Genomic DNA, 13119 nt, shown 5'->3' on the forward strand with positions numbered 1-13119 from the left:
GACAGAGTGAGACTCCGTCTCAAAAAAAAAAAAAAAAAAAAAAAAATCTGACCTAAATCTGACCTCCGCCTCAGCCTTCTAGTTTTGTTCACAACTCTTGGCGACAAAACATGCTAGTGGCTGTCTGCCCCCACCCCCTGCTTCCCCAGCACGCACAGGCTAGAATTCAGGTCCCATGAACCCCAGAGGCTGGCTTGGTGTGTTTCACTGCCATATCCCGGGAGCTGGAACAGGGCCTGGGATGTGGGATGGAGGGAGGCAGGAATGAATGAATGGGTAACGAATGCAGGCTCCCTGAGCTCTCTTGGCTGGTGGCAGGGCCAGGGTTAAGGTCCCATTCTGCACCAGAGCTGTCTCCCTCCCTCCCTCCCTCCCTGACATCGGCTTTGGGACTGTGCCTGAGCCGGCTGCTGCGGGCGCCCTTCCAGCAGGCAGGAGTGAGGCTGTGCGGCCACAAGGGGGCAGTGGAGAGCGTCGCAGTCACTGCCGCTTGCTGCCAGTCATCCCGGTGGTGACGGGTCAGCTCGGCCTCTGCACTGAAAGTATCTCGCTATTGTTAGGGTTTGGGTTCACTGTGGCCAGCTGGGTGAGGCGTCACTGCACCAGCTCTCTGGCCCTGGCTTCCTGTGGATGGGCCTCTTCAAGAGCATGGTCAGTGTCCCGGGAGAAGGGGCCTGTGGGTCCTGCCAGGGCTTGGCCCCCTTGTGCACCTGGAATGGCTGTTCTGCTAATGTTGGTCTAATCATACTTATTTATTGTTTTGAGACAGGGTCTTGCTCTGTCTCCCAGGCTGGAGTGCAGTGGTGCGATATCAGCTCACTGTAACCTCTGCCTCCTGGGTTCAAACAGTGCTATTGCCACAGCCTCCTGAGTAGCTGAAATTACAGGCGTGCACCACCACGCCCAGCTAATTTTTGTATTTTTAGTAGAGACAGGGTTTCACCATGTTGTCCAGGCTAGTCTTGAACTCCTGACCTCAGGTAGTCCGCCCGCCTTGGTCTCCTAAAGTGCTAAGTTTACAGGCATGAGCCACCGTGCCCAGTCATCATATTTCTTCTTTTTTTTTTTGAGACAGAGTCTTGCTGTGTCTCCCAGGCTGGAGTGCAGTGGCGCAATCTCGGCTCACTGCAAGCTCCGCCTCCTGGGTTCACGCCATTCTCCTGCCTCAGCCTCCCGAGTAGCTGGGACTACAGGCGCCCGCCACCACGCCTGGCTAATTTTTTTGTATTTTTAGTAAGAGATGGAGTTTCACCATGTTAGCCAGGATGGTCTCGATCTCCTGACCTCGTGATCCACCCGCCTTGGCCTCCCAAAGTGCTGGGATTGCAGGCGTGAGCCACCGCGCCCAGTCATCATATTTATTCTTAGTAAGATTCATCCTAAACTGGGGATGATTACGGTAACCCTGTCAGATGGCAGGTGGGGTCAGCCCACTTTGCCATGGGGATATGGAGGTTCAGAGAGGTTGGGTAACTTGCCCAGGGCCACACAGCTAGTAAATGGGCAGGTCTGCTTCTCTGGGTTGTTCACCCACCAGGCGGGCACAATCCCAGGAGCTGTGACACGTGCTTAGAAAACGAGAGCTCTCCTTTTCACTCCTCCTGCCCACATTAGTAATATCTTCATGATCACAAAGACAGTGAAGACAGGGGCCCTGTTGCTTGTGACACTCCCCTCCGGGTTTGGGAGGCACAAATCTCGCCCCTGCTTCCCTCCTGCAGGGTGGGCTTCGCACCCCACCCTGTGTCCTGGCTTTTGGCCCTGCCCTGACTTCGTGCTGCCACGAGTTGCTGTTGGCTGGGCCTGGGAATCTTGGGCCTCCTGGTGAGAATTCCTCTCAGGCTAGTGGAACTGTCATCACAGCCACAGGCCGGCAGAGCCACCAGCCCGTGCCCCAGGCCAGAGCGCCTGCCTGCCTGCCCGTTCCTGCCCTCTCCCTGCCCATCGTCTTCGCTGACACCAGTAGCCCCCTCCCACAGGTATCCCTTCATCCGCCCAGAGCATCTCAGCCCCTCCCAGCCCCGTGGCTCTGTGGGTTTCCTCAGGAGGGCCTGCCTCTCCTCCCTGCCTCACCGCTTCTCCTGGAGATGGGGCCAGAGCCTGCCGTCTCCCTGTCTGTGCTCAGGACCCCCTGCCTGGGGCTCTGTTCAGCAGCTTCCTGTGCCCTTTGCAGCCCTGGGCTTCCCCTGGGAGGCCCTGCCCCCTGCTGGCCTCAGGCCTGGGCAGGTGTGTATATATATATGTGTGTGTGTGTGTATGTGTGGCAGGCACAGAGCAGAGGTTGGGGTGGCAGTGGGATGTGGGTCGCGGAGTCCTTGATGAGGTCTCACATTCAGCCCTCCCTCTGGGGGTAGGGAACCTCTCCTGCTCCTCCCACCCAACTGTTTTTATTTTGATGGGTATTTGGGGCCTGTTTGTTACGCCACACCCCGTTGAAAAATAATTTATTGAAGTGAAATTCACGTAACATGAAACTAACCGATTTAAAAGTGAACAGTGGCACTGAGTGCACACGCAGCATCGTGCAGCCTCCACCTCTGTCTCGTTCCAGAACATTTTCCTCACTCCGAAAGAAGACCCAGCAGCAGCCACTCCCCATTCCCCACCCCACCCCCCCAACCCCTGGCCTGTCATCTGCTCTGGGCATTTGACATAGATATGGGACCCTTTGTGACTGGCTTGTCTCACTTAGCGTAACTTATTTCTTTTACCCCACCTGGAATATCTTATTTAACTTTGTTACTTAGAAATAATTATAGGCCGGGTCAGGTGGGCGGATTGCCTAAACTCAGGAATTCGAGACCAGCCTGGGCAACATGGTGAAACTCCATCTCTCCTAAAATACAAAAAATGAGTTGGATGTGGTGGTGGGTACCTGTAATCCCAGCTACTCGGGAGGCTGAGTCAGGAGAATCGTTTGAACTTGGGAGGTGGAGGTTGCAGTGAGCCGAGATTGCACCACTGCACTCCATCCTGGGCGACAGAGTGAGACTCCGTCTCAAAAAAAAAAAAAAAATAGAGACACGGGGAATTGCAAAAATACTATGGAGAAGTCCCATGCTCCCCCCAGAGCCTTTCTGTCTCTCTCTAGGAGGAGATGGCCGATGAGCTGGGGATTTGGGGCAGGAAACGGGAGAGGGGCAGCCGTCCCGCTGAGGACTCATCCTGCCCAGGTGGCCCTAGCCTTGGGCATTCCTGTCCCTAGGGGCCCCTAGGCGCTGCCCTGCGGCCCGGGCTTACCTCCTTGCAGGCTCGGGCGTCTCCTCTCCTTGGGCTCAGGCTGGCCTGGGCGCCGCTGCTGCAGCTGTGCGTGTGGCCCCTCTCTTGGCCGCCCCCTCCTGCCGCAGCCTGGCGTCCTCTCCCAGCAGCTAGCCGGGACCCCGATGGCCGTACTCTCCCTCCTGGGCCCTGGTTCGGTGCCCAGGTTGGGGGGAGCAGGGTAGGATTTCACCCCTCCCCCTAGCAGCTGGCTGGACAGGGAGAGGGGCTGGTTGTATTTTAAGCTGTTGAGTGGTTCAGCAGGAACTCGGAGGCCTCCTCTCCCTGTGGACGCCGGGCTGCCTTCCTGCAGGCCACACGGGCTCAGAAGCATGTGGGCACTGCCTGCCTGGGGCCCGGGAACTATTAATATACCTGCAGCCACAGGCCAGGCCGCGTGCCCGCCCAGGGCCCTGCTGTGCTAACCCTTTCCCGTGCGTCCCGCCCCCTGTCTTCTGTCCCTCTCCCACAAATCCCCTTGGTGGGGTCAGACGTCCCGCGTGGTGTGACCGAGCTCTTTTTTCTGGCCCCTCCATGTGCCAGCTCTTTGGCCTTGTTATCGCTGTGGCTTGGAGGAGCTCAGTAACCTTCCCCTAGAGGCCACATGGCCAGGCAGTGCCTGGAGTTGACAGCAGGGACTCAGGAGGCCCCATGGGCCAGAATTTCCTGACTGCCGGGCCCGTTCCCACCCTCCTGTCCAGGAAGTGGGGGCGAGTGTGTCATAGCTGGGGAAATAGGACCCCATGGTGTGGTGACCGCCAGGTCAGCAGGGGAGTGGGGATCTGAACCAAACCCCCAGGCCTCCCATCCTATGGGGTACGCCCATCTGTCAGGGGTCACCTGGTACACCCCACGCACCATCTCAGGGGACCCTCGAGTCCTGGGAGGTAGTCCGCTTCCTACCTCCCCCTTCTGAGACCTAGAGAGAGGCGACATGCCTGGGGTCCCCCAGGGACTACAAGGCAGGGCTGGTTACGGTTCCCGAGTGCAGGCCACCAAGCCCCCTTGTCTCCCACTGTCGTTGGGAGTGTGCAGGAGGGGTGCCCACCTTCTCTGGCTTGACCGTGGTGCCCTCTCCCTCAGGGTGGCCCTAGCTGCCATGACCCAGTCTCCCTGGGCTCTGGGTTGGGTGGACCTGCCCTGGGATGGCCCGGGCCCAGAGGTTTGTTTCTGAGCGTTATGTCCTGCTCCTTTTCCTCAGGCAGCCTCTGGGGGCCCCCACTGGGGGTTCTGTGGGTAGGAAGGGTCCCCCAAGAGCTGCTGGCCGGTGGCTGACTTGGTATCATGCCTGCCTGCTTGCCATGACCCCTGTGTATAGGATTGCACTGATCCCTGCATAGGGTGGGTCAGATCTGCAGGGGCGCCTCCCTCCAGCCCTGCCCCTCTGCACCCCCATTGTTAATCACTGGCCTGGGGGCTCAGGGAGGGCTGGGCCGGACTCCTCCCTTAGGGGCTGGCACAGGCCTGGCTCTTGGACGCAGGAAGCCCCGGGCTTTAGCGGGGTCCAGGTCCTGGGTAGGGGTGCAGTGTTTAGGCTGACTCAGTGGGAAGCCTGCCTCACAGGTGGCTACAAGGTGAGAAGTGGGTGGGGAGGAAGGTCGGGGAGGCCTCGTCAGCCCAGACTGGAGGCGCTTGCCTAAAACTTCCAAGCACCCTGATCCTTTACACACTTTGAGAGAGGCTCTCTGCACCCATAACTCCGGAATCTGTCACCTCCCTGGTAACACAAATGCACAAGGAAAATAATCCGAAGTGTCTCTTACAGCTCCGAAGGGGAAATGGATGATCTGTCTCGCGGATTCTCAAAATAGCTGGGTTTTCTCCAAGCCCAGTGAACTCCCTAGGCCTGAGCTGCGAGCCGGGGCCTGCACGGCCTGCTGGGCTCTCACTCTCCTCAGGCCGCTGGCTCTGTGCAGGGTGGGGGCTGGGAGATGTCGCCATGCCTGCCCCTGGGGCTTTCCCTGTGCTGGTGCTGTTGAGGGACTGTGACCACTCAAAAACTGCTTTCAGGGCAGCCTGGCTGCTGGGGGTCAACTCCTAAACCCCCGTCAGAGAAGGTCTGTGGCATGGCTCCTGGGAGGGGGGGGCGCAGTCCGGGGTGGTTTTATATTTAGCTGGGCTGTGGCTGTGGTTGCCACTCGGGTTACATCTGGCACAGAAGCCGGCAGTGCCAGGGCCGGCACGGGCTCCTTTCCAGCACCGCGGCAGAATTTGATCGCGCTTGCCCGGCCCAGGGCTGCTTCGCGTGGGGAGGTCAGTGGTGGGGGCTGACGGCTGGCAGCTGGGGCTGCTGGCCACTGTGGGCAGAGCCGAGCGGCAGGGCTGGTGGCAGGCGGCATGGACATGAGCTTGAACTTGGTGGCCCGGGAGGCCACTCCAGGTCTCCTCCCTGGCCTCAATGGGCTCCCCAGGCCCGTACCCCCAAAGGTGGCCAAGAAACCTAAAAAGGCTGTTCTCTTCTTCGAGGTGGAGATTCTGGATGCAAAGACAAGGGAGAAGCTGTGTTTCCTGGACAAGGTAGGACCGGAACATGGGCTGCACTGGGCCAAGGGCCCTGGGCCCGGGACCCCCTCCTTCCAGCCCAGGAGCTGTCCAGTGGCGCCCTGTGGAGGGGTATGCCCTCACTTGGGGTAGGGTAGATAGCCCCGTCCCCTGGGTGTGGCGGGGAAGTGGAGGCACGGGAGTCTCAGTAGACCCTGCGGGGATTTTGGTCCTGGGAGGGCGGTGGAGGAGTGAGCCTTGCCCCTGCTGAGCCTTGCCCCTGGGGGAAGGGGCTTGGGCTGTCCCTGGAGAGGAAAGAGGGCCTTTGCGCCCGGGGGAGTCATGGGTGAGGAGTAGAGAGGAGGGGCAGAGAAGCAGGCTTGCCTTCCCTTGCTTAATCTGCCACTAGCTGGGCTGGGGGCCTGCTGGCTGAAGGTAAAACTGGAGCCCCAGACCCCTGCTGTCACTGCACTGGCAGGGCCCTCGCTGCTGCTTTCCTGATTGTCCAGGCGTTTGCCTTCCAGACCCCAGCCCTTCCCCCTTCCCATAGCTGCAGCCCAACCGCAAGTCTGCCATCCCCTTCATTACCTCCCCATCCTGGGTGTGGGCTCCCCGCAAAGCTGACGTCCCTGTGCCTGTGCTTCCTCCAGGTGGAGCCCCACGCCACCATTGCGGAGATCAAGAACCTCTTCACCAAGACTCGTGAGTCCTAGGCCTGGCCATGCTGCCCCTGCAACGCCTCTGACCAGGGACCTTAGGGTGGGAGGGATCCCATCCTGAACCCCTCTCCCAGGGGCCTGCAGAGATGCCCCAGCGTGGCCTAGGCGTCTGGGGCGTGACTGGGGCAGGCGCCCCCACGTGGCACGCCGTAGGAACGCCCTTGCTAGGCTCTGGGAAGGACAAGATCCTGCTGTCTTGGAACTGCACAGGTCTGAGGCTTTGCCCCCGGGTGGGAGGAGCTGTGGAGTCCTGGGGTCCCTGCACCCTGGGAACCCTGAGAAGCGGGCACAGCGACTGAGCAGCGGACCGGCTGAGCCCTGCCAGTCTGTGGGCTGTGACCGCCCTGTTCTCCCCGCAGATCCGCAGTGGTACCCCGCCCGCCAGTCCCTCCGCCTGGACCCCAGTGAGTACAGCTCTCCGCTTGGCCCGCCCCCTAGGCTCCTGGGTGGCAGTGGGAGAAGGCCCGGGCAGCCCCTGAGCCCTGGCCCGCCTCTCTGCAGAGGGCAAGTCCCTGAAGGATGAGGATGTTCTACAGAAGCTGCCCGTGGGCACCACGGCCACGCTCTACTTCCGGGACCTGGGGGCCCAGATCAGCTGGGTGACGGTGAGTCCTGACCCTACCCACGGCCTCCTTTCCCATCAGCCACATTGGGTGACTCATCTTGCCTCCCTCTTCCCTCAGGTCTTCCTAACAGAGTACGCGGGGCCCCTTTTCATCTACCTGCTCTTCTACTTCCGAGTGCCCTTCATCTATGGCCACAAATACGACTTCACGTCCAGTCGGCACACGGTGGTGCAGTAAGTGGGGCAGGCGGGAGGAGGGTAGGGGAAGGCAGAAGACCTGCCGGACCAGCCCCCGCTGAGCCCGCTCCCCCCTACCAGCCTCGCCTGCATCTGCCACTCATTCCACTACGTCAAGCGCCTGCTGGAGACGCTCTTCGTTCACCGTTTCTCCCATGGCACCATGCCTTTGCGCAACATCTTCAAGGTGAGAGCCCGCTCCCGCCTCACCCTAAGCCCGGCCTTTGCGCCTCACCCCACCCACATCGAGCCCTACCCCATAGCCCCTCCTATCTTCCACTACGCCCTCGCAGAGCCCTACCCCTAGGCCCCGCCTATCCTCCCCAGCCCCGCCCCAAGGCCTCTCCTGCCCTTCCCCACCATGCTCCTAGGCCCCTAGGGATGAGACAGAATCTGCCCTGCCCGGCGCTGGCCCAAGTCCCATCCCTGCCCCGCTCCCTTTCAGAACTGCACCTACTACTGGGGCTTCGCCGCGTGGATGGCCTATTACATCAACCACCCTCTCTACACGCCCCCTAGTAAGTGGCCTCAGACCGTCCTTTCCTCCCCCACGGCCCCACCCACTGGGTCCTCCCCTCATTGGCCTCCCCTCCCTGCTTCCTCTGCAGCCTATGGAGCTCAGCAGGTGAAACTGGCGCTCGCCATCTTTGTGGTAAGGAGGCTGGGTGTGGGGACGGGGTCGGGGGGAGTCTGGGCGACCCTAGGCTGATCCTGCTTCTCTGACAGATCTGCCAGCTCGGCAACTTCTCCATCCACATGGCCCTGCGGGACCTGCGGCCCGCTGGTGAGTGCCTGCTGGGGGTAGGGGGACAGCTGGGCTGGGTGAGGGGGTCTAACTTTCTCCTGTCTTGCCTGCCAGGGTCCAAGACCCGGAAGATCCCATACCCCACCAAGAACCCCTTCACGTGGCTCTTCCTGCTGGTGTCCTGCCCCAACTACACCTACGAGGTAAGGGGCTGCCTTACTCCCCTCTGCCCTGGGACTTGGGGTCCCATGTGGAGGGGCCAGCCCCTAGGAGGGGCGCCTGGCTGGGCAGCTGCTTTTGCATTGGGAGGTGGAGGTGCTGTGGGCGCCGGGAGGCATGTTCTGTTGGGCTTTTGCAGTATACAGCCCCGCCTCCACTGGAATTGGGTTCCCATCCCTGACTCAGAAAGCAGGGGCTGGGGGAGGTGGCTGACTGAGTCCCCAACAGCCACAGGGTGCGAGGCTGGCGAACAGCGGGCCTTGTCCAGCCCTGCCCACCCTCACCCTCTGCCTGTGCCCACAGGTGGGGTCCTGGATCGGTTTCGCCATCATGACGCAGTGTCTCCCAGGTGAGCCTGCCGCCCTCCCTTGGCGGGGCCCTGCCCCTCGGGGCCTGTAGCTCCTCCCTGATGCCCGTTCTTTCCTGCAGTGGCCCTGTTCTCCCTGGTGGGCTTCACCCAGATGACCATCTGGGCCAAGGGCAAGCACCGCAGCTACCTGAAAGAGTTCCGGGACTACCCGCCCCTGCGCATGCCCATCATCCCCTTCCTGCTCTGAGCGCTCATCCCTGCTGGGGCTCAGCCCCTCACCCGGGTGGCATTCTGGGGGAGGAGTGGGGCCCACAGCTCTCCAGCACCCGGAATAAACCCCGCCTGCCCCTGTCGGACTCGGGCTCTGTGTGTTTCTGTCCGGGGTTGGGGACCACCACATGCCCCTCGCTCTCTGCCCACCCTCGCGTTGGCGTCGTAAGAGTGGACTCTGGTGAGGGGCCTGAAGGCTTTTATTTGACTGGTCCATAGGGTGGGGAGTGCACCCCCTACAGGGCCACCTGGGGGTCCACTTTCCCGGGTCCCTAGCCTTTGGCCAACTCTGCCGCCTTCTTCTCCCGCCGCTTCTTTCGCTGGAGCAGCCTCCGCTCCCGCTCAAACTCCTTCATGCGCATCACATAGCTGAGGGAAAAGCAGGAGAGGGGCTGTCAGGGTCGAGAGGGGCTGTCAGGGTCGCTGGCCAGGACACACCATCCAAGCCCTGGGAAGTAGAGGGGCTGTCCCACCGCACTGTGGGGGAGGCCTCTGAAGAAGACAGACCCGAGTGCCTGTGGTTTAGGTCTGGGGTCTCTCCACGCAGGTGGCAGGGCTTCCCACTGGAACCTGGGCTTGGCCACTCCCCTAGGTGGCTTTAGCCACCTACCCTGTCCCCATCCAACAGGCCCCTAGAAAGTCCTCTCTGGGACTAAGGTGGGGCCCGGCGAGAAACCTCAGTGGCAGTTCAGGTCCCTGGCCTCTGGAGCCACATCCTGCCAGGGTCCAGGGCCTGGGCGGGATGCAGGCTGTGGCGGTTGGCAGGGGGCTCGGGTGAGCCGGGGGTGTGGGGTGCTTGGGTGGGCCGGGGTTGTGGAAGGCTGGGGGTGTGGGGTGTTGCGGGCCGAGGGTGTTGGGGGGCCGGTGTGGGGGTTCTCACTCGCGGTGCTCGCAGTAGTGCCAGTCGTGCCGCTCCTGCTTGCAAGCCAGGAAGTTGGGGAAGCTGTCGCGCTTGCACTTGAGCAGCTGGATGAGGTAGTGGGCACAGTAGTCCCGCAGCTGGAGCTTCAGCTGCGCGTCCATCATCTCCTGCTGTGTGGCCACCATCTCTGCAGGGAGTGGACGGGGCTCAACCAGGCTGAAGGCCTCCCACCCCAATTCCAGGGATCCCCAGGGGACCGAGGCACACGGCATCAGGAAGCCACAGCTCAGGGTGTCCCCCATTAACATCCAGGTGGCAGATGGTAGTGGATGGCAGACACCTTTGACGGACACACTGTCCTGAAGGGGCCTCCTTTTCTAATTTGCACAAAGGCAACTCCAGACACCAAAGCCCAGATAGGAGAAGGTGGCTCCCCATCACCCTGAGGCACCTCAACATCCTGCACTGGATCCTTGCCTCCCCTCCCGCAGGGATGCCCGTCCCCAACTCTTTACAGCCCCGCTCTCCAGAGTCCGAGCTCAGAATCCACCTTCTCCCAGAGTACCCCCTCAGACTCTCCACCTGCACCTGGAGCTCCAGTCAGCTCTCCTAGCCTTTCTTGTCTGCAACCCGCCTGAGTCCCAGCTCTGCACTGGCCCGCGGCGTGGCCTCTCTCTGAGCCTCAGAACTGACCGTCAGGTCATGAAAGTTACCTGAGCATCCACTGAGCTAACAGTACCTGTAAGATACTTAGGCGTGGGCTCAGAAGACAGCTGGACTAGTATCTGGGTCCCAGTGCTCCACTCACCTAGCAAACCCGATTCCGGACAAATCAACCTTCAGGAGGCTGATGGGAGCCTGAGGAACCTTGGACATCCACCCCGGAGCCTGTGCCTGGCGATCCTGCACTTGTTCCCCGCTGCCTCCCTCAGACCCAGCCTCCCTAGCCCTCCTGATGTCCACATCTTTCTTGGTCCCAGCTCCTTCCCATTTGCGCAAGTGAGAGGAGACATATTCACATCTCAATGGCAGTCATCCCAGGCTGGCTTCTCTCCCCTCTGCTTCCCAGCTGTGATTCTCTCATCCCACTCAGGCCCAGGTCCTCCTCTCCTGCCCCTTGTTCCATTCTCTGGCTTCTGCCCCACCCTCTCACTGCCCAGACAGGGGCTCTCACAGGGCCACCCAACAGCCCAGGACCCCAGCCTCCCACTTCCTTCTTTCCTGTGGCTCCTCCCACATCCTGCCTTCCCAGGTTTCCTCCCATCTCTATGGCTGCCTTACGTTAAGCTTTGTTCTGAGAGCCTTCTTTCCTTTTGAGATGGAGTCTCACTCTGTCACCCAGGCTGGAGGGCAATAGCAAGATCTCAGCCCACTGCAACCTCTGTCTCCCAGGTTCAAGCGATTCTCCTGCCTCAGCTCCCCGAGTAGCTGGAACCACAGGCGTCCACCACCATGCCTGGCTAATTTTTGTATTTTTAGTAGAGATAGGGTTTCGCCATGTTACTCAGGCTGGTCTCGAACTCGTGACCTCAGGTGATCCACCCACTTTGGCCTCCCAAAGTGCTGGGATTACAGGTGTTAGCCACCGCGCCGTCTGAGAGCCTTTTTCTCTGCTGCCACCCCTTATGTAGATGAGCCCGATGTGGTCCCTCCACCCCACACCTCGCTTGAGCCCCAGGCCTGGGTATCACCTGCAGCCCCTGGCTGTTCCCTATCTGCACTTGGAGCTCCAGGTGGCAATCCTAGACTCCTCCCTCTTTTGTCTCAAACTTATAATCAGCTAGCAGCAAGGACTTTAGACCGCCTACTGTGTGCTTAGTGGTGGGGATACAGCACGGAACACAACACACAAATGTCCCTGCCCTCGGAGGGAGACACAGAACAGACAGAAGACAGAGCACCAGAGTGTGTCTGGCAGTGCTTTAGTATCAGGGAGACCAGCCTGGGGAGCACAGAAAGATCCCATGTCTAGAAAAAATAATAAAATTCTCTGGGCACGGTGGTGCGCACAGAGAAGGCAGAGCTACTTGGGAGAATCGCTTGAACCCAGGAGTTTGAGGCTGCAGTGGGTGGTAACCGCACCACTGCACTCCAGACTAAGCAACAGAGTGACAGCCCATCTCTATAAACAAACAAATAAATATGGGCCGGGTGCGGTGGCTCATGCCTGTAATCCCAGCACTTTGGGAGGCTGAGGCGGGTGGATCACTTGCGGTTTGGAGTTCGAGATCAGCCTGGCCAACATGGTAAAACCCTGCCTCTACTAAAAATACAAAAATGAGCCAGGTGCGGGGGTGCACACCTCTAATCCCAGCTACTCGGGAGGCTGACGCGGGAGAACTGCTTGAACCAGGAAGGCGGATGTTGCAGTTAGCAAGTGACTGGCTGAAAGGGGGTGTAAAGGAGGAAAGAGAGGGCAGGGGACAGTGGTCTAGGAGGGAGGGAGGGAGTGAAGGATCCAGGAGATAATAGAAAGGCCAGGCAGCATGAAGTGTCCACTGGAGAACCAATCAGGAGACCAGTCAGCAGGGACTCCAGGAATGTGCCACCACACCCAGCTAATCAAAAAAATAATAATAATAATTGTAGAGACAGGGTCTTGCTATGTTGCCCAGGCTATTCTTGAACTTCTGGTCTCGAGCACTCCTCCTGCCTTGGCCTCCCAAAGCGTTGGGCATGAGCCATTTTGCCTAGCTTAGAGCTGTTTTTTTTTTTTTTTTTTTTTGAGACGGAGTCTGGCTCTGTCGCCCAGGCTGGAGTGCAGTGGCCGGATCTCAGCTCACTGCAAGCTCTGCCTCCCGGGTTCACGCCATTCTCCTGCCTCAGCCTCCGGAGTAGCTGGGACTACAGGCGCCCGCCACCTCGCCCGGCTAGTTTTTTTTGTATTTTTAGTAGAGACGGGGTTTCACCGTGTTAGCCAGGATGGTCTTGATCTCCTGACCTCGTGATCCGCCCGTCTCGGCCTCCCAAAGTGCTGGGATTACAGGCTTGAGCCACCGCGCCCGGCCGAGCTGTTTTTTTCTTATCTCCCCCGCATCATGTTCACTTGCATGGGGATAGGCACCAAGGAAGGGAAAGAGGTGAGTTTATCCAGAGTAAGCGAGAGAGAAGGGCAGCGGGTTGCTAGCGTTTGCAAAGCTGATCTTGGGCAAAGCAAGGTATGTGAAGCAATGGGAGGGAGGTGGACGGACCAATGGACTGCAGGTTCAGCTGGGGTGGAAGGATTACCTGGAGTGAGGACACTGGAGCAACTAGACCATCTCCCAACTTTCAAATCCAGGCTGCTTAGAGGTCTCTGTCTCAAGCTTGTCGCCCGCTCAGCAGACAGCGGGACCTTTTGACTGACCAAACCTGACTGTGTCCCTCCTCTGCTTAGAAGTTTTGGCTCTGCTGCCTCTCTTTGGTCAACCCCTACTCGTACCCCTTCACATCTTTTTTTTTTTTTTTTTTTTT

At 59.8% G+C, this 13119-nt stretch overlaps 2 protein-coding genes across 3 annotated transcripts in view; one reads left to right on the forward strand and one right to left on the reverse strand.

The window, feature by feature from the left end:
- TECR (trans-2,3-enoyl-CoA reductase) overlaps nucleotides 1-8890 on the forward strand; it is a 51546-nt gene extending 42656 nt beyond the window's left edge. For both annotated transcript variants that reach the window (XM_011953213.1, XM_011953212.1), the window contains 12 exons: nucleotides 5725-5775; nucleotides 6390-6441; nucleotides 6818-6862; nucleotides 6960-7063; nucleotides 7142-7257; nucleotides 7342-7447; nucleotides 7706-7778; nucleotides 7869-7912; nucleotides 7987-8044; nucleotides 8120-8208; nucleotides 8528-8573; nucleotides 8654-8890. In XM_011953213.1, coding sequence (XP_011808603.1) covers nucleotides 5725-5775; nucleotides 6390-6441; nucleotides 6818-6862; nucleotides 6960-7063; nucleotides 7142-7257; nucleotides 7342-7447; nucleotides 7706-7778; nucleotides 7869-7912; nucleotides 7987-8044; nucleotides 8120-8208; nucleotides 8528-8573; nucleotides 8654-8781 — 912 coding nt within the window. In that variant the 3' untranslated portion in view covers nucleotides 8782-8890. The remainder of the gene's footprint in view (nucleotides 1-5724; nucleotides 5776-6389; nucleotides 6442-6817; nucleotides 6863-6959; nucleotides 7064-7141; nucleotides 7258-7341; nucleotides 7448-7705; nucleotides 7779-7868; nucleotides 7913-7986; nucleotides 8045-8119; nucleotides 8209-8527; nucleotides 8574-8653) is intronic.
- Nucleotides 8891-9040: 150 nt separating this feature from the next.
- Nucleotides 9041-13119, reverse strand: part of NDUFB7 (NADH dehydrogenase (ubiquinone) 1 beta subcomplex, 7, 18kDa) — a 9577-nt gene continuing 5498 nt past the window's right edge. Inside the window, 4 exon segments of the mRNA XM_011953215.1 lie at nucleotides 9041-9091; nucleotides 9094-9135; nucleotides 9137-9173; nucleotides 9685-9853. Of these exon segments, the coding sequence (XP_011808605.1) occupies nucleotides 9041-9091; nucleotides 9094-9135; nucleotides 9137-9173; nucleotides 9685-9853 (299 nt within the window).

Source organism: Colobus angolensis, unplaced genomic scaffold (assembly GCF_000951035.1).
Source record: "Colobus angolensis palliatus isolate OR3802 unplaced genomic scaffold, Cang.pa_1.0 Scaffold36, whole genome shotgun sequence".
Classification (NCBI taxonomy): domain Eukaryota; kingdom Metazoa; phylum Chordata; class Mammalia; order Primates; family Cercopithecidae; genus Colobus; species Colobus angolensis.